Source organism: Fukomys damarensis, unplaced genomic scaffold (genome assembly GCF_012274545.1).
Source record: "Fukomys damarensis isolate Sample0158 unplaced genomic scaffold, DMR_v1.0_HiC HiC_scaffold_30, whole genome shotgun sequence".
Lineage (NCBI taxonomy): Eukaryota > Metazoa > Chordata > Mammalia > Rodentia > Bathyergidae > Fukomys > Fukomys damarensis.
The window spans coordinates 35073000-35092157 of record NW_022900942.1 but is presented as its reverse complement, the minus strand read 5'-3'; the positions used below and the strand labels follow the sequence as shown (position 1 = coordinate 35092157).

The 19158-nt window shown below is 42.3% G+C and overlaps 1 protein-coding gene across 2 annotated transcripts in view; it reads right to left on the bottom strand.

Moving 5' to 3' along the window:
* Window positions 1–19158, bottom strand: part of Myo5b (myosin VB) — a 270247-nt gene that overhangs the window by 73423 nt on the left and 177666 nt on the right. For both annotated transcript variants that reach the window (XM_033757427.1, XM_010621696.1), the window contains exons 18-19: window positions 8156–8267; window positions 883–1094 (exon numbers count right to left, since the gene is read on the bottom strand). In XM_033757427.1, the coding sequence (XP_033613318.1) occupies window positions 883–1094; window positions 8156–8267 (324 nt within the window). The remainder of the gene's footprint in view (window positions 1–882; window positions 1095–8155; window positions 8268–19158) is intronic.

Genomic DNA, 19158 nt, shown 5'->3' with positions numbered 1-19158 from the left:
GGTACCAGGGATCAAACTCGGGACCTTGCACTTGAAAGGTAGGCAGCAGCACCACTGAGCTAAATCCCTGGCATCTCCTACCTTTATGATACACAGGAGGCCTGCTCTGGGTTTGGCCTTCAAGGTGTTATCTCTTTTCTTTTTAAATTCCAATTTGGAGAGGGCACTGGCTATGTACCAGGGACGGATCCAAATCTGACAACTTGTGTAAAATGCCTGAGGTGCATCTCATTAGCGGCTGTGGCCTCTGTGCTTAGGACGCATCTCAACGGAGCTGGTCCCTGACACCAGCCCCAGGGGAGCCACTCCTGTTGTGTTACAATCAGCCAAGGGAGGTGAGTTAGGAAGAGAATGGTTACAGCAATTATCTTTGCACAGTTCCAGGCCAGGGAGGGGAGCCTGACTGGCTCTACCATGAGCTGGCTGTTATGGTCAGATAAGTCACACCCTCTCCTTGAAGGCTGGGCACACTAACTCAAAAAAGGGCTCCTCAGAAATGTGCCCTAATTATCAAAGTCCAAGGCATTCTGAAACTTCTGGTATAAATGAGGCTATGTAAAAGTTAACTGTGAAAAAAAGTTCCATCTCTTCCTAACCGTTTCTTATTTACTTTGGGGTTTAGGCAATGGGAAAATGATTTGTGCTAACATCAGCTGATTCTAGTTTAGTGTTGTACGATGACGGGGTGGGGTGTGGGAGGGGCAGGAGAGCTAGAAACTAGGGGAAGGGCATCAGAGGAATAGGTCCAGTGGTTGGGAGAATGTCAAGATATAGACGAGGCCAACAGGAAGCACTCTAGTACTCTAACTGCAGAGCATGAGAGAGGCAGGATTCATCCTTCCAGTTCCAGTCTGCTGCCCCATACACATCAGCTTGACTCACCTGCGGGCCAGGTATCCTCGGCAGTACCTCTGCAGGGTCATGGTAGCCTTCTTCAGCCTTTGGTATTTCACCTTCTGCAGCCATCCCCGGACAGTTTTCTGGATCATGATGGTGGCTGCCCGGAACTTGTCGGCCCGTAGCTTCTCCAGGTAGGCCACTTGGCCTGCCCGGAAGAAGATCTTGGTTCGGCCAAACTGGAACTTGTCGGGATCCTTTACAAGGCAGGGAGATGGGCTGGTTGATCAGCATGAACAGCAGGGTAGCACAACCCACATCATCCAGTTCTTCCAAGGCTGAGGGCCTTGCCAGACCTCACATATTCCTCTGCAGGGACATAGACTTCCAGCATTTGTTCAACAGATACTGAGTCCCCACTAGGGGGCAGGCACTGCACTAGGCACCCAGGACATGACCATGAACAAGGTATCTGCCCTCAGTACCAGCAGTAGACAGACACACAAACAAAGACAGTTTTCAGACAGTGGTGAGAATTAAGGAGGAAATGAAAGCAGGGATGTTTAAAAAAGATGGTCAAGAAAGGCATCTCTGGGAGGTGACATTTGAGCAAAGACCTGAATGGAGAAGGCAGTCCTGGTAAAACATCAAGAAGGAGCATTCCATGGCTATCATCAAGAAATCAAACCACAAATGCTGGCAAGTCTATGGGGGAAAAAGGAACCCTTCTACATTGTTGGTGGGAATGTAAACTAAGACAACCGCTATGGAAATCAGTATGGAGATTTCTCAAAAAACTAAAAATAGCAATTACCTTTGACCCAGCTATTTCCTCTTCCAGGTATCTTCCCAAAAGAGTTAAAGACATCACATTCCAGTGACACACAGGTGCCCATGCTTACAGCAGAGCAACTCATAACAGCTCAATCTTGGAAGCAGCCTATATGTCCACAAGTAGAGGAATGGATAAAGAAAATGTGCATTTGTACACAGTGGAGTACTACTCTGTCACAAAGGATAAATTTGAGTTATCTGTAGGAAAATGGATGCACCTTGAGACCACGTTAAGACCATGTTAATGTTAAGGGAAGTAAATCAGACATACCGGTTTAAATATCACATGGTTTCTCTTATATGACAATCTCAAAATTACCAATATTTTAAAAAGCAAAATAAAAGACAGAAATAGAAAACAGGGAGATAGGTTTTGCAAATGGGAAGGGGCCCAAGAGATGGGAGGGGGCAAATAAAATAATTAAGATGTATTCTGTACATGAACCAACTCCCCAATGAACTAATAATCATCATGCACTGCCAACACAGACTAATAAGCTTTTAAAAGGGGCATTCTGCAAGAATAGAACAAATGCAAATGTCCAGGGGTAGCACAAGCCAAGTATGCTTGAGGAACCAAAGGCCAAGGTGGCTAAATGTGGGCAGTGGGAGGAACCAATCACCAAGAGCCTTGTAGATAACTAGAATGGGAGCCATTAGTTGGAGGTGCTGAGCAAGGCAATGACATGATTATGCTCAAATGACCATACAGTTGTATAGTTACAGATTACAAATAATCCCGAAATAAAACTGCATAGAGACGTCTGTGAACGTGTAATTACTATACGATGAAATTAAAGTTACTTGCCCTTCTCTGTGTTCATCCAGATGGATAAGAGGAGATAACCCCCTTGGGTGCTGGTGGACAGGCCTGAGTTAACCAATGACAACCGAGAATGCTTTGCAAACAAACTGATATCTAAGTGTGTCCGCTGGCACAATGGCCCTACTAAAACAGGAAGGAATGAGCCATGGGATATGAAACACATACGTGCAAAGAGGCCTCACACTGGCAAATGGCTCTGAAGGACCACTGAGTCATTGTGCTTCATGGGTTCAGCATGAATCAGTCTCTGCACACTGGGAAGGCTGCCTTGCCCAAGCGGTGCAGGGGCTAGGAGCACAGTCCCAGCTTGAATGTCACTAACAAGTCTCCTTCACAGGACTGGCTGCTGGGGAAGTTGGGAGGGGGGCAGAGGCTGGGCAGACTGTCATCTCTATGCCTGCTCAGGGCCTGCAGCTCATGCTGAGAGGCAACAGGATGGACAAGGCTGGGAAGCTTCAGGGAAGCCAAGACCATTCTTTGATTGTTGGCCTGTGAGGGAGGATCCTTTCAGCAAGGGGGCAGGTCAGGGTCAGTGGGCAAACATGGATGCTCAGCTTCAGCAGAGGCAGGGCCTCAGATGAAGCCTACAACCCAGGAACCAGAGCACAAGTGCTTCATTTGTTATTCTGGAAATAAACACCAAGGGGCAATTTGGGCTGTGAGGCCACTGTTTATACAAATAAGGCTTTCTGACAATCCCACCCGCTCCATCCAGTCACCAAGCAGCTTGATCTGCACTCTCTAGCCTATGTGGCTCGAGCACACTTCCCAGAATGCACCATTCTATTCATATACTAACCAATCATCAGTCATCATCTTTGGACAACTCTTCTCCAAGAACCATGCAATGGGGTGGGGGTGGGGGTGGGGAGCAGTCTTAGCAATCCATGCCACTCCACATATTTCATAGATGATAAAACTGAAGCCTAGATAAAAATGATAAAGTGACGTGCTCCAGGTCACTCTAGAATATCAATGAATAGAATCCAGGATCTGGGATTCCCTGACCAGAGGTCTCTGACAAATCATGCTTCCTTTCCTAATACTGTGCGCTTCAGACTTCTCATGCACACAGCACCTGGTACTGTACGGGTTCCCAACAAAGGCCTCTTCTTACATCCCTTCATTGTCATGATGAAGATTCAGGTTCGTAGGATCATCAGTCCCCACTGTATGAGTCTCTACAGTTATGTCAGTGCTCACACTAGATTATTAATCCTGGATAGCAGTTCTCATGCAGCATGCCTTTTAAAATCCCTCACTCTGACCACTCCAGACTACAGTATGGAGAAAGAACTCAATACCTACTTGTGGAGCTGAAGCAGCAAGTTCACATTAAGGATGACAGTGCATTCCTAAAGTCCTTGCAGAGGAGATGCTGCCACAATGCACATTTCTTCCCTAGCCAACTGCAGTGGTGAAAGTTCTCCATGATACCTGATAGAGCAGCCCCTAGACCCCAGGCTGCCCCACAGAACATGGCTATTAGAACCTGTTGTCTGGCCTCCTAGCCACCTTCATCCCTTCTTCTCTCCTTTTCTGTCCTAGAAAAGCACTTGCCCAAGGCAGGGCAAGAGTGGCACAGTCCTTCAAGGTCAACTTGTGACTCTGCTGAAAACCTGTTGTCTGGCCTCCTAGCCACCTTCATCCCTTCTTCTCTCCTTTTCTGTCCTAGAATGTACTAAGCACTTGCCCAAGGCAGGGCAAGAGTGGCACAGTCCTTCAAGGTCAACTTGTGACTCTGCTGAATTCCAACCAGTTCACAAAGTACTAGGAGCATGAGTGTCTGGATGATTTGGTCCAAGAATGTGGGGGTGAAGGACAACAACATGAGTCTCTGGGAAGGCTCATCATGCAGAGTGACACTAAACAGGCATTGTGGTTTAGACCACGAAAGTTTGAGTCCACTTGTGTAACCTTTGGGCAATTTACATCAGCTTTCTGTGCCTTGGTTTGCCCACCTGTAAGATGGGCAATGTTTGCACTTTCCTGACAAGGTGAGCCATTACTAGCAGGCTTCCAGTCATATGGACTTAGCTCATCACCCATGCAGCCACCTGCACTAGCTCACCACCCCTGTAATAAATAGGAATTATACCAGGCACACAGCAATAGTCCAGTGAAATGACAGACAAACCTTCAATCACAATACAAGGAGATAAATGCAACAGGGGAAGACAGGTACTAAGTACTTTTGGGTCATAGGAAATGGAGTGGTTAACTCCATCTGGGAGGTCAGGAACAGGTTCCTCAGACCAGAAAGTATCTGAGAGCTCAGTTTGGGAAGAGAGTAGAGCCTGGTTAGCAGGTGAAAGGAGGAAAATGCATTCTAGGTAGAGGAAACAGTGTGTATCACATAACCTTTCTTCAGGCAAGTGTCCACATATTCATGCCATGACTGCGCAGTGGGTTCCCTTGTGTCAGGCTCAGTGCTGACACGAAAGGGGGATGCCTCACTGCAGAGACAGGTCCCCCGCAGAGAAAGACATGTATCTGAAATGGGACAGCAGGCTATGAGCTATGAGCTGGTCACTGAGAAGCAGGCAGGCCTGTCACCAGTGAGAAAGAGGCAAGGTCCAGTGAGCTGAGCATGTCAAGAAGGCAGGTCCCAGGCAGGACACTTGGTCCCATGACCCAGAGGGGAGCAGAGCTCAGTGTATAATCTTTGTTTGGGGAGTGGAGGTTCTGCTGGTAACTTTGGAGAAGCCCAGAGAAGAAAGGCGAGTAGACAAAAGAGAAGGCAGCCAATGGTGGAGGCCTGGACTGCATATGAAGAGGTCATCTCTGATACCAGTTGATTCTCCATGTCAGCTCACATCAGATCACCTTAAACATGTTTTTATCACCCATGAATAACAATATCATAAACTGGGACACTGACAGATGACCACAGCAAAACTTCAGCTCATCAGAGTACCAGGAACAAACCACAGCTCTCAATTAACCAGCCTGCTACCGTCTTACTCTGTTGTTAAAAAGAGGAGGGAACAAGGGAGACCCTTTTAAAAGACAACTTTAAAATTTTACACATTTAGCACAACATCCTGCATTTTTCTGAGCCTGAGTCTATGCTCAGAAGATGACCTTAACCCTTGATTATTTGTTAAAAAACAGATTTCCTAGCAAAAAATATATAATACTTGAAAACTTAACTTTTTTTTTTAAAAATATTTGAAAATTTATTTTTTTTTTTTTTTTTTTTTTTTTTTGGTACCAGGTATCTATCTTGGGACCTTATGCTCGTCAGGCAGGTGGTTGTACCGCTGAGCTAAATCTCTGGCCCAAAGCTTAACTTTTTTTTTTTTCATTTGGATAACTTTTTATTTATTTATTTATTTTTGGTACAGAGATCTTCTACAGATAAATCTTGACTGAACACCTCCTGATTTTAAGGCAATTACTCTTTTATGTGAATATTTAACAACTAAATACTAAGTACTAGCTAAATACAAATATTTATAATATTACAGAATATAAAAATGAATCATAGCGATTCTAAATTATATTTGGGAACTATACTACTTAGCAGCAGGAATAGTTTAATTGTAAACCCTATGTCTGGTATGTTTTATCTCAGTACCTTAAAAAATCTTTAAGAAGGCTGCAGTGTAACATTATATTTCACATAAAATATCTTTGACCATGATTCATTCCTAACACATCCTAACAGAAATGGCCCATGAGCTCTGCCTGCCCACAATATCACTCTTGGTAGAGATGACAAGAGACATATTTGTTATAAGTATCCATTGTGGCTTTCTCAAGACATTTTTTTGACCCAAAAACATTGACATTTTTCTTGTTTGTATACACCAATGTTTTATATTTGATCTATACAACTTTATATTTATATTATAAAATATTACATAAGGTCCATGTTGTCTCATGTTTATAATTTTTTCATTAAGTCTATTGGTACTTTTTAGGTATACAGTACAGTTACATTCATCATTGGGATCTTGTATCTTTACATGATGTACCTTGGTTCTTATTTTTTCCCCATATTCCTGCCCTTCCTTTACCCCTTCTACTCCTCCCTTTTTACAAAGACTTTGTTTCCAGTTTTTCCTTTTCTCTTATTTTTTCTTTCCCCTCCTTTCCTTTCCCCTTCCCTTCCCACTTCCCCTACTGCTTTAGCCCTTTTCTTGATAAGGGAAAAGAAAAAAATATGAGAAAATGAAAAAATGGAAATGAAGTGTTTGTAAACGGGGAGGGGAGGAGGGGGTGAAGGGAGGGCAGGGACAAGGGGAAAAACTGAGAACCAAGACCTGTCATGTAACGGTACAAGATCCCAGTAATGAATGTAATTGTACTGTATAAGTAGTATACCTAAAATGTACCAATAAACTCAATGAAGGAAAAAAAAATCCAAAAAACATATTCACATCCCTCTGATCTTTTGTACATACTTGGAAGCATATGTTATGTAAACAGACCAATATTGCTGATATTTTGGTATATAATTTAAATCAAGGAAGCTTTTACATTCATAGTATAAATGTTACATGTTAAATTAAATAAAAGAAACTGCTATATTTTTGGTATGTTATTTACTTTCTGTGGAGTAGCTGCTAAATAACTTTAAAATAATGAGAAACGGCATACAAACAATATTAAAGCAGAGAAAGAAAAGACAGAAAAAAGAAAGGACAGGAGGAGAAGTGTAAAGAAAAAAACCTCCCTTTTGAAGGCAAAAGGAAAGTCTCACATGAAATTTACTGCACTATATTTGAGATGAGAATGTAAATACAAGACAAGAAAACATAAAAGTAAACTAGAAATATGATAAGAATGATTAAACAATTAACTTTCTAATCAGTTGTCTGTTGTTTTATAAGATGCCTGACACATATTTTCTTAACTACATGTATATTAGTAAATATTAAAATTATAACATTTTTGATATAATCCTTTTGACTATCTTCTAAAAGGGAAGATTCTCAGTAGGGTTTAGCCCTATATGGAGAACTTATCATATTCTGCTATAATCCCTGAATTCTTTGGAACTACTGGAATGTTTAAAGGTTTGCCACTCATGGCTCTATTTTTATAGTGTCAAGTCTCAACTGTCAGGTGTTACTTCAGAATGTTTTAATTAAAACATAAATCTACTAGGGACCAGGGATTTAGCTCAGTGATTTTTTTTTTTTTTTTTTTTTTTTTTTTTTTTTTTGCCGTCTGTCTCACAAGCACAGGGTCCCAAGTTTGATCCCTGGTATCAAAAACAAAACAACAACAAAAAATCTATTGCTTGATTTTAAATGAGTAAATGGGGATCTCTGAGGCTGGCAATGCATATAGGTTAAAAATGGAACACCTCTTTTCCACTCTATTGACAGGGGCTGTGCCTGGGCTCCAGAACAGATTCCACCCAGGTACAGTGACAAGAACAGCTGGGCCCAGCTATGGGGGAGCTGGAGAGCCTGGGTCAGGGGCACCCCAGTGAGCTGTGCAGATCTATCTTTGGTGTGTGCTGAGATGTGAAAAGGCTAGGAGCTACTCTAGGTCAATGGGCTTTTGTTTCTAGCCTGTGAGGCAGGGAAGTGGATTACTATCTCAGAGACAGTCTCAGTAAGGAGGATGGCAGACGTTGCAGCTGCCTGCCCACCCTTGACCTGCAGGGCCTACTGGTCATGCCCTTTGCTGAGCTCAGCTCACCTTGATGAGGCTCTCCAGGACAGACTTGCAGATGGCCTTCTTGTCGGTGTTGCTGAGATCTCTCTTCTTGACCAGCACCCGATATCGGTTAAAGAAGTCGTGGTAGGTCCACCTGAAGGAAAAGCAAAGGCACGTCCAGTGACACATCCTGCCCCGTGGCCACACTGGGCTGTGGGTGACCTTAGGTAGTGTCTAATGGGGTCAACATTATTGAACAGTCATTCTCAGAGTGGTAAAATCCAGTCCCTGGGGAGTTTTGTCTTCCCTACTTCCCTCCAGAAAGTCCAATTTGTATTGGTTCTTGGAGTCTGGCTGAGAAAAAGAGGGATGGGTGGCCCAGGAGACACTTTCTGAGGGATGAGCAGAGGTTTCTGCTCATAAACACTGAACTCCTTCCTCTACAGACATTGCTGCAGTAGGGCACCTTAGTTGTTTTGTGTTTGTTTTGTAGTATGGGGAACTGAACTCAGGAAACACTGAGCTATATCCCCAGTCCTTTAAAAATTATTATTATTATTTTTAATTATTTTGATTCACGATCTCCCTAAATTGCTCAGGCTGGCCTTGAATTTGTATCATCCTGACTCAGTCTAAGTAGCTGAGATTATAGGCATGTAATCAGGCCTGACCACAGTTTTTTCTTAAATGTTGGTTTTCTTCTTAGAGAATTGATAACTGCTACAGTAAATACCTTTTCTTTAAATGCAGAAAGCTATATACTAGAAAAAGAAAAGGTGGCTATATACTAATCCCTAGCCCTAGAGGTAACCTTGCTCATATTTTGGTATAGTGTAGGAAGAACCACTTCCTTCCCCAAGTGGATTTTTCTTGATTCCTTTTTCTCCATCACTAGAGTAGATTCCCTGAAAGGACACCACCCCAATTTCACATAATTGAAGAGACCTGTAATTTGCTATCTCTGAAAGGAAGTGGGGCTTTGCTAAATTTGGGAAGGGAGTTAGTAAGAGGGCCTTAAGCTTGGCCCCTGGCTTCTGAGGCCCTCTTTACATATACAAATCAGGCTTCCACAAGCAAATCTACTGTTTCCTAGGCAGGGCTGCCCTTCCTCACTAAGGCAGCCTCTGTTCATATTTCCCTGGCACTCCTCAATTCTCATCTCAGGTTTCAGAGATGCCCACAACCTCCTTGAATAACCGCACCGTGAGTCAGCACAACCCCTCCTGAAAGGGAAGGACAGAATTTCGGTCTAAATGTCTCTGAACGTCAACACAACCTATGCCCAACTTGCCCGAGTCCTGTGAGGTGGCAGTGCAGAGCCATGTTGGCTCACACCTGCAGAGTATTGGGTGGGGCTGGCACACCCTGTTCTCCAAGGTCTCCTGCTGGGTGTACCTTGTTTAGAAGACAGCAGGCACCGGCTGCAACTTCCACCAATGGGTGGCCTTGCAGAGGGACTGGCCAGCTACTCAGATTGACACACTAAGGTGTTAAGTAGGAAATGAGTAGTCTTATCCCTTCTCCATTGCTCTTTGCCTCTAAAGAGCATCCTTCAGAAGCTTCATCTAGAAAAGCAAGAGTGAGGGGCCCAGCAGGGCAATGGAGTGCACTGAGCTTGGGGAAAGCTCCTCTGCTTTAACTCCAGGACCTTAGGACAGCCTGGGCCTCGCCTTCCTAAAATGAGGAGAAAAGTGGAGACTGAACTCCTTGTCTCCCTCCGTGTCCCTTCTTCCTCTGTAAATATTTCTCTGGGCTTGATGGAAGATTTCTAATATAGTAATGTGTCTCAGGAAAGGGGAAGTGTAAGAATAAATATCACATTGACATTTTCCGTCTTTTTTCCACTATGCAACAATAATGGTTTTGCTCCTTACTCTAAAACAAAAGCTTTTTTGGAAGACTTACATTACGATAAAATTTACCCTTTAAAAGTGCGCAATTCAATAATTTTGAGTTTATTTGCAAAGTTACACAACCATCCCCAGTATTGAATTCCCGAACATTTTCACAACCCCCACAGGAAATTCCACATGCTGAGCAGTCCTATCCGGTTCTTTTCTCTTCTCAAATGCTGGCAACCACTAATGTACTCGGTGTCTACACCCCTTCACTTTTTCCTGGTTCAGTCTGTTACAGATGTAGTGGAAGTGGGGAATGAGAACGTGTACTACACTCTTCCAAGGCCTGCTCACTGTCCACAGGGACTCCATTCAGGCAAAGCAAAAAAGGTCATTGTGCCCAAGGCCTCTCCTTTATGGCCAGCAAAGGGCTTCTCCTGCTCTTTATTTATTTAGGTACCAGGGATTGAACTCACGACCTTGTGCTTGTGAGGCAGGTGATGGCACCACTGAACTAAATCCCCGGCCCTTCCTCTTGCTGTTTATGTCCCTATTCAACGAACAGAAACTTTTCTGCCCCCCAACTGTGAATGGACTGTGAGTCAAACCACTGAGTTACTGTCCATCTTGAAGAGGCCACATTGAAAACAGGAATATTTAAGGTCTTTACTCAGCGAAATGCTGCTTCAATTATTTCAATAATTGAAAATATCAAGAAAAAAACCCCGGCCTTGACCAGTTCTTGAATGATTTAATACCAGAGGCTAAGGAACAGAAAGAGCTAGAGTTTCCAAGCTGAAAATAACATGCATATTTTGTTTTTATATGTGCAAACACCACTGGATTTCTCCTAGGTGCTTTCTGCACTCCCCTCCAGTTTTATTATAGATACTTCCACAAAGGGAAAGAAGGATTTGAGCAAGAACCAAATGAAATATTGGATTAAAAAAAAAGAGCTTCATAAAGTCTAAGTCTCCTTGCTCCCCTGCCCACCTGTCAACCCTTGACTCGGCTAACACAAGTAATGCAATTCTTGCTGGCCCTCCCTTTAAACCTGCTTGGCACTTTCTTGTGGCTTTCGGAGGGCACTTCCCACATTCTGCATCATGGTTATTTGTGTACTCATTTGTCTCATTTTTTCCTATGAGTTTGCAATTTTGCTGGGGGAAATAATTAAAGCAACATTTAGCTAGGCTAAAAACCTTAAATGCTTCTAATTTGAAAATTTTACTGCTGACAGACCATAACTCAAGGAAATTATGGGCGCAGGAAGATGTGACATCAAAGCCAGTTTGGAAAGAGCTTAGAGGACAGAAATACAAAACCCAGTTCTGACCCTACTCAGTTCTGGCCTGGATATCTTAGCTTACTCCTACCTGTAAAAGAGGTAACAGTCCCCACCTCACAAAAACACCTCACAGGGATATAGGAACCAATGAGTTCATCATGTGGACTGTCTGGAAAGGTATAAAACTTCCAAAGATCTAAATTGCTTACTTTTCCTGTGCAAGCCTGCTCCACTCCTTTTCTTGAAAACATGTTCTTAAAACAACCTGCTCCACACAGAGGGTGTGCACTGGAGTTTACGGGATGGGGGACACCAGGTGCCCAAATGAAGGCAAAAGGTGCAATAAGAAGGACACCAACATTTTGGGGAGACGCTTGGGCAAAAGGCCTGTCAAGGCGTTGGTCACTTCAGGACCCAGAGGCACACGTGGGATCCTCTTTCCATGAACTCTGAATCCTCCTAGAGAGAAAATACTCCCAGGAAAGGCTCCCTCACTTCTATTAGGAGAACCTTCAAAGTAAAGCTGAAAAAAATATGTAATTATTTTTCCAAAGATAGAACTTCCTAACATGACTTTGATTTGGTGGGAACATTTGGATGCTCAGCGAGACCATGGGTTTACCCAGGATAATTCTCTATATGGATCTCCCCAACACACCCTGCATTTTAGCTAGTCCTGAGTCCTCCATGGACCTAGAGCTTTCTGCTTTCTATTACAGATCTGCTAGTACATGTATGAGGAGCTCTGTTAAGCACAAGCCTCCCATGTCTCTCTGAGATGTTTTAAAACTCAGTGTTTAAAAGCTCAGTGCTGTTGCCACCTGCCTCTCAAGTGCAAGGTTCTGAGTTCAATCTCCAGTACAAAACAGCAACAACAACAAATCTCTCAACACTTACCAGCAACTATCAACTGTGCCTTTATACCTAGTTACATATTATAGTTTTTAAAAATCGCACTTTACTGACTACTCAAATGGTTTGACCTTGACCCTCCACACACACACATAACACACAGTTAAATCTCTTCTACCAGTTTTCCAAAAAAAGGGACTACTGCCTTTGGGTTAACAGTTCATTAGTGTGTGGGACAGTCCCACAAAATATACACATATTTGAACATTAAAAGCTCTCAAGTATTTGCAAAATGTTTACTACAGAGCATAATTTTAGTTCACAAAGGCTTCTTGGGAGTGACCACCCATGACTGCCATCTGCTTCCTGTGGGACTCCTTCCTTGCCAGGTAGTCCTGCATATATCCTCTCACTCTGGCTGGAGAGGTCCTTCAGCTCACTTCCGGGCCTGGGTACCCTACTATTCTGTTCTGTATTAGTCGTGGGAGAACAGCCCCATCCTGAACCTATGGCCAGGCCCTAACTATGCTCTATGGAGTCTCGGCAATAGCAGTTCCCCTGTAGATCTCCCTTCACTGCAGCCCCGCTCTCCCTGGATTCTATCTCACATGTTGGGAACCTAGTTGAGCATCCTAGACTTTAAGGTTATGCTTCCTTAAAATAAAATTTAAAAAAAAATCCTTTACCTTGTGTTCTCTGACCTGCTGGGAAGAAGTTGTCCTGACCTGGCCACCGTTTAGTGGGAAAAGCTCAGGGCCTGTGACTGCTTCTATGCAGGCAAGCATTCAGCAAGTCCAAGTCTGGAAGGATGGCTCTAGTAATGAACTCCTCAGATTGGAGACAGTGAATGATAAGGCAGCTGTGAACGGGGCAGGAAACTCAGTATTTGGGATGTTGTTTTGGTTGACTGAGCACCCACCTGGAGCCTCACATCTCTATGTGGGAATACTCTGCAGAATGACACACCTGCCTGAGAGATAGGCAGTGGACCAAGGTTGGCACTGTGGTAGATCTTTGTGCTGTTTCTCTCTGGGACATATTTCTTCACACAGATGTTGGCTATATTAGATAAACTGAGTCCCTCTAGTAAGATCTTGTTGTGACTGATGCTCTAAGTCATGCAATCTTTAGGCCATCAGGCCACAAAGAAAAATTTCTAAAGGTGTCATGGTGGATGATCCCAAGGGTTCCTTAGAAATGCTAAATCAATATTAAGTGTGCCAATTGCACTTTCATATATTCCACTATGCTGCCATTCATCTTTGGTCAAGGAATCCTGGTCAAGCATCCCACGCCAATGGGAGGCTTCTCTTTGTGACGCTTGTCTTTGTAGGAGCCTATGGGCCACAGGAGGGACCTTGTCTCCTACAATTTTTCACATAGGAACCAATAGCAATTTTGTGGGTAAGACATTTACATAGCTGTGAGACCTACTGACTAGGATATAGAGTTGTGGATAATCTTCATATTGGCCATCTAAGCAACATATACCTCTCTGTTTTCCTCTTTAAAGGAACAAAACAGCAGAGAAATAAATTCAATTGGATGCAAAAGTTTTTTGGATATAATAGGTCTCTTTGGAAATACACCAGTAATGGACCAAACTTTAAAAGGAACACAAGATGCAAGGGATGGTGGCTCACACCTGTAGAATCAGTATGATGCTGTAGAAAAGAGGACTTTAAGTTCAAGGTCAGTCTAGCCTACCTAGAAAGATGTTGTCTCAAAAAAGAAAAAAGATTAAATAAATACATGAATAAAAAAGATGCAAGAGGCCAAAGTTGAAGAAAGGGTACTTTCTTTGGAAATTCACAAGGGCAGATAGCCTTAACCTTATGTGGGATGGTTCTCACCCGCTTTGTTGTCTAGAAGGACTGATCCAATTATTTTTCTGGGATTTGTTTTCTCATCTGCAAAATAGATGTAATACTACCTATACTGTCTACCTTGGGAGTTAAAATGATCTTTTCAACAAACAGCGCTGGAACGACTGCATATCTGTATACAAAAGAATGGGCCTGGGACCCTACCTCTCATCACATGCATAAATTAACTCCAAATAGAGCATTTAAATCTTTAAAAAAATCTTAGAAGAAAACAGAAGTAAACCTTGAGGTTCTGGGTTAGGAAATGATTGTTTACCTATGATACTCAAAGCACAAATAATGAAAAAAATTAGATAATTAGATTTCTTTAAAATTAAAACTTTTTATGCTTCAAAGAATACCATCAAAAAATATAAAGCTTATAGAATGAAAAAAATGTATTTGTAAGTTGAATGTTTCATAGAGATTTCACGTCCAGAATATATAAGGAACTTTTACAACTCAACTGAAAGCAAGTACCTGTCATGGCTTGTATCTAGATCCACCCCCGACCCAAAGCCTTATGTGCTCATAGGTGGGGCTTTTTAGAGCTGGCTGGATCTAGGATATGTGATACTGAGATTAAAGGTGCGTGGTACTAAATTAGTGCACTGAGTATTTAGCACATTACAGGGTATGGTTAATGGGAAGGCTTGTCTTGGGTATGAGTGTTGCCATCCAAAAACTTATAGCCTGGGTGGCATGAAAGGGAAAGGGAGGGTTGCTGCTGCTGTTTTGCTGCTTGCTGCCATCTCCTGCCATGCAGTGGACTGTTTCTCCTCTGCCATGCTGCTCTGCCTTGGAACTAGCCAACTATGGACTGAAACCTCTACAAACTGAGCTGAAATAAACTTCTTCTTTTAACTCTGGTGTTGGTAGTTTGTCTCAGTAATGAGAAAAGTAGCTAAGACATAACCCAATTTTAGAAATAGGCAAAAGATCTGAATACACATTTTTCCAAAAAAGGCATACAAATGGTCAATAAGTATGTGAAAAGACACTTCATGTCATTAACTATCAGGGAAATACAAATCAAAATCACAATGAAATAACATTTCATTTTCATTATGATGGCTATAAAATTAAGGATAAATAATAAATAATGTATTGGCAAAAAAGTGTAGAAAGGGGAGCCCTTGCCCAGGTGGTGGCACATGCTTGTAATCCCAGGTGTTCAGAGGCTGAGATGGGAGGTTTCAGAATTTTTAAGGCCAGTCTGAGCAACATGAGGAACTTAAAAAAAAAAAAAAAGGACCCCTCATATAATGCTGGTGAGAATGTAAAATGGTGTAACCACTGTAGAAATCAGTATGGCAGATCTTCAAAAGGATGAACAGTGACCCACAATTCCATTTCCAGGTACATACACCAAAGAGAAATAAAAACATATGCCCACCCAAACACATCTACACAAATGTTCATAGTAGCATTATTCATACTTGAAGAAACTATAAACATCCATCAACTGGGGAATGGATAAAATAAAATGTGGTATACCCATACAAAGAAAAACAGTACCATGTAAAATAAGCCAGACACAATGGGTCATGTATCATATGATGTATGTAAATGAAATATCTAGAATAAGTGAATCAACCAAAATGCAAAGGTTAGTGCTTTCCAGGGCCTGGGAGGAGGAGAAAGGAATGATTGCTAACAGTTTCTTTTCAAGGTAGTGAAAATATTATGAAATTACACAGTGGTGATGGTTGTACAGTGGAATATAATGAAAATCACTGAACTACCTTGAAAGGATAAATTTTTTATTATGTGTAGTTATCTCAATAAAAAGTGTGATGGAAAAGACAAGGTTTGTGGGCAGCTTTCATGAAGTAATTCATGACTGGTTATCTTTATTTTAGCACTAATTTCATGAAGGGATTCCTACAGAAAAGGCTGCATAACGCTCACCATACAACTCACATCACTATAAATACCCCATATGGCCCCCCGCCCATATCTTCTAGCCCTCCCGGGGAACACAGGCTCAGCCACAGAAGTGGTCCCAGCTCTGAAGTTTGCTAAGCTTTGCTGCAGCGGGAGGGAAACACAGTTCCTCTTCACTGGCTCTAAGCTGGGGTTGAGACACAAGGAGGGGACCACAGAGGAAAACCCCATCAGTCCTAACATGGCCTGCACATGACCAAGTGGCTGCAGAGGGACCAACATGCACCTCCAGATGGGCAACATGGGTCAACGCTTTTCAGGCAGGATGCATTTAAAAACCACTTGGAAACCTTGCCAAAATGGAAATGCTCAGGCTCAGTCTTAGATTCTGATGCCTAGGTCTGAGGAAGGGCTCTACCTTCTACAACTGAGAAGTATGGCCCCTAACTGTGACATGCAGCCCTGCATGTGTCCCACTAAGTCAGACCGCCGTCCATAGAAAAGAGTACAGAGGTCAGGCACATGAGTCAGGACTTGAGGCTGGAAGAGCCGGAGATAAAGAATCACGTCACTTTAAAATATGTTCTGCACTATTCTCTTCCTGAAGGGTACTTACTAGCAACAGAAATAATTGTGTGTCTGTTTTAGGTTCAAACATGATTAGGTAGGAAGGTATATCAGGAAGATTCTAAGGCGTTCATCCAATTCTACAACCTCAGACTGTTTATCCCACATGAATCTGGAGAGTTGGAAGTTGAGGAGGTGGAAATCTTTTTAGGAAACCTCAATTTTTATGAAGATGATGAGTTGAAATGAGAACCGGCATTTATGCGGTTTTGTTTTGATTCATTTTAAAAATATAAATTACACATTCAAGGAATCCTCTACTACAGCTGTTTTGCTTAAGCAGTAATTGCCCTAGTTCCTTCAGTAACAAAACTGTGAGCCCAGGGAGACAGGTGACTGCACACCAGAGAGCCAGGATCTGTGCGGGTAAGGTACTGTCCCTAACAGTGCATTCATCATTGTGCTTTATGCACGTTACAATGAACATATTTCTTAGCCACTGCTCAGCATTTCAAATAGAATGATACATTTTCATTTAAAGCTACACTCCCAAGAAAGCCATAATTCTTAGGAAGGATAAAAATAATCAGGTACCTTAAAGCTTGAGGAGCAGCAGCAGTCCCAGATAGGGACTGCTGGCTGACAATGCTACAGTTGTCTCTTCTGGCTTCATGGACTTTAGAGATATTGGATGTACCTCAAATTTGGAAGAGAGGTAAGAATCTTTCTCTCAGCTCATCAGAAGAGCTGCTGCGGGAACTGTGCCTGAAATGCACAGGATCTTAGGGAACATACCTGTGGAAGATTCCTCATCAGCCTCTGCAATCCAGGGCAATATATGCGATTTCCTTAACCATTTTCCTTCCTTTGGTCACTCATACAGAAGAAATGTAAAAAGATATATAAACTGTAATTCCGAAAATCACTGGACCCTTATCTTTCACCATGCACTAAATTAAAATCAAAGTGGATTAAAGATCTAAATATTAAAACAGAAACACTAAACTTGCTGGAAGATAAGTTAGGCAGAACTCTGGAAGACACTGGCATAGGAAAAGACTTTATGAACAAATCCTCAGTAGCACGGGAACTAGCTGATAGAATCAACAACTGTGATCTCATCTTATTAAAAAGCTTCTGCACTGCAAAAGAAACCATCAACAGAACTAAGAGACAACCTACAATGTGGGAAAAAAGTTTTACCAGCTGCTCCTCAGACAAAGGACTATTATCTAGAATATATAAAGAACTCAAAACAACCAGCCCCCCCCAAATATAAAGACCCGATTCAAAAATGGGCATCTGAAATGAATGGACATTTCTCAGACAAAGAAGTAAAAGCAGCAAGTAAATATATGAAAAAATGTTCCACATGACTGGTCATTTGAGGGATGCAGATGAAAACAGCACTGAGATTCCACCTCACCCCACAAAGAATGGCTGCTATCAAGAAATCAACCAATAACAAATGTGGCAGGATTGTGGGGAGAAAGGAACCCTTATCCATTGTTGGTGGGAGTGCAGACTGGTGCAACCCCTATGGAAATCAATATGGAGATACCTCAAAGTGCTAGGTCTAGAGGTTCCATTTGACCCAGCCATCCCTCTGCTGGGTATCTTTCCAAAAGATTAAAAAGAATCATACCGCAGTGATATATGTATACCAATGTTTATAGTGGCACAGTTTGTAATAGCTAAAACTTGGAAACAGCCCATCTACCCATGTGTTGGAAACTGCCTAAAGAAGATGTGGTTTTTCTATAAAATGGAATACTACTCAGGCATAAAGAATGAGAAATTAGATTCATTCATAGGAAAATGGATACATATTGAGGATATACTCCGAAGTGAAATAAATAAGTTACACATGTAAATACGAATAGTTTCTCTGGTGTGAATAAACTGTAATAGTACATAAGATCCTAATGAGATAACTGACATTGTGAAATGGGAAGAAAAGGGCTAAAGGTGTAGGGAAGGTGGGATGGGTAGGGGAAGTGTGATAAAGGAAAAGGAAAAAATGTGAGAAAATGAAAAGGTTGAAATAAAGTGTGTGTAGATGGGGAGGGGAGGAGGGGGTGAAGGGAGGGCAGGGACAAGGGGAAAAAATGAGAATCAAGACCTGTCATGTAGAGGTACAAGATCCTAACAATGAATGTAACTATACTGTATCCTTAAAATGTACCAATAAACTCAATTTAAAAAAAAAGAAGCCCATTGAAATGTCCTGAAGACGCAGCTGTGCAAGTTATGCAGCCACTTGACAAGCTAATACAAGTAATGTCACCTTACTGATTTTCGGCAACTATGGAGCTTGTAGGTGATTCCTAATCTGCCCATTCAGGTCCCTCTGCTTCTGAGAGTTTCCCAAAGTTAGATCCACACATAGAGCTCAGCTCCATGCACTGAGGCTGGCATACAGTGCACCTGTTGTGTACTTCCTTCCATAGCTGACACCTCGCAGGCAGGTGACATCCATAAAATTTCATCTGATTTATCTCTAGAAACAGCAGACAAACATGAAGAGAATTTAGATGAAATAGTATGAATTATTCGACGTCACTGTGATACTAACAAAAGTACCATAAAATCACCGCGCTGCTGTCCAAAATCTAATGGCAGTTCAGGGAATTCTCTCTTGGACCCTTTGGCAAAATGTGCTAAGGCAGCGAATGTAAAGAAAGACCTGAAAGGAGCATCCTGAATCTAAGCCCACACATTTAAATTACAGCTTTAGACAAGGTTTTC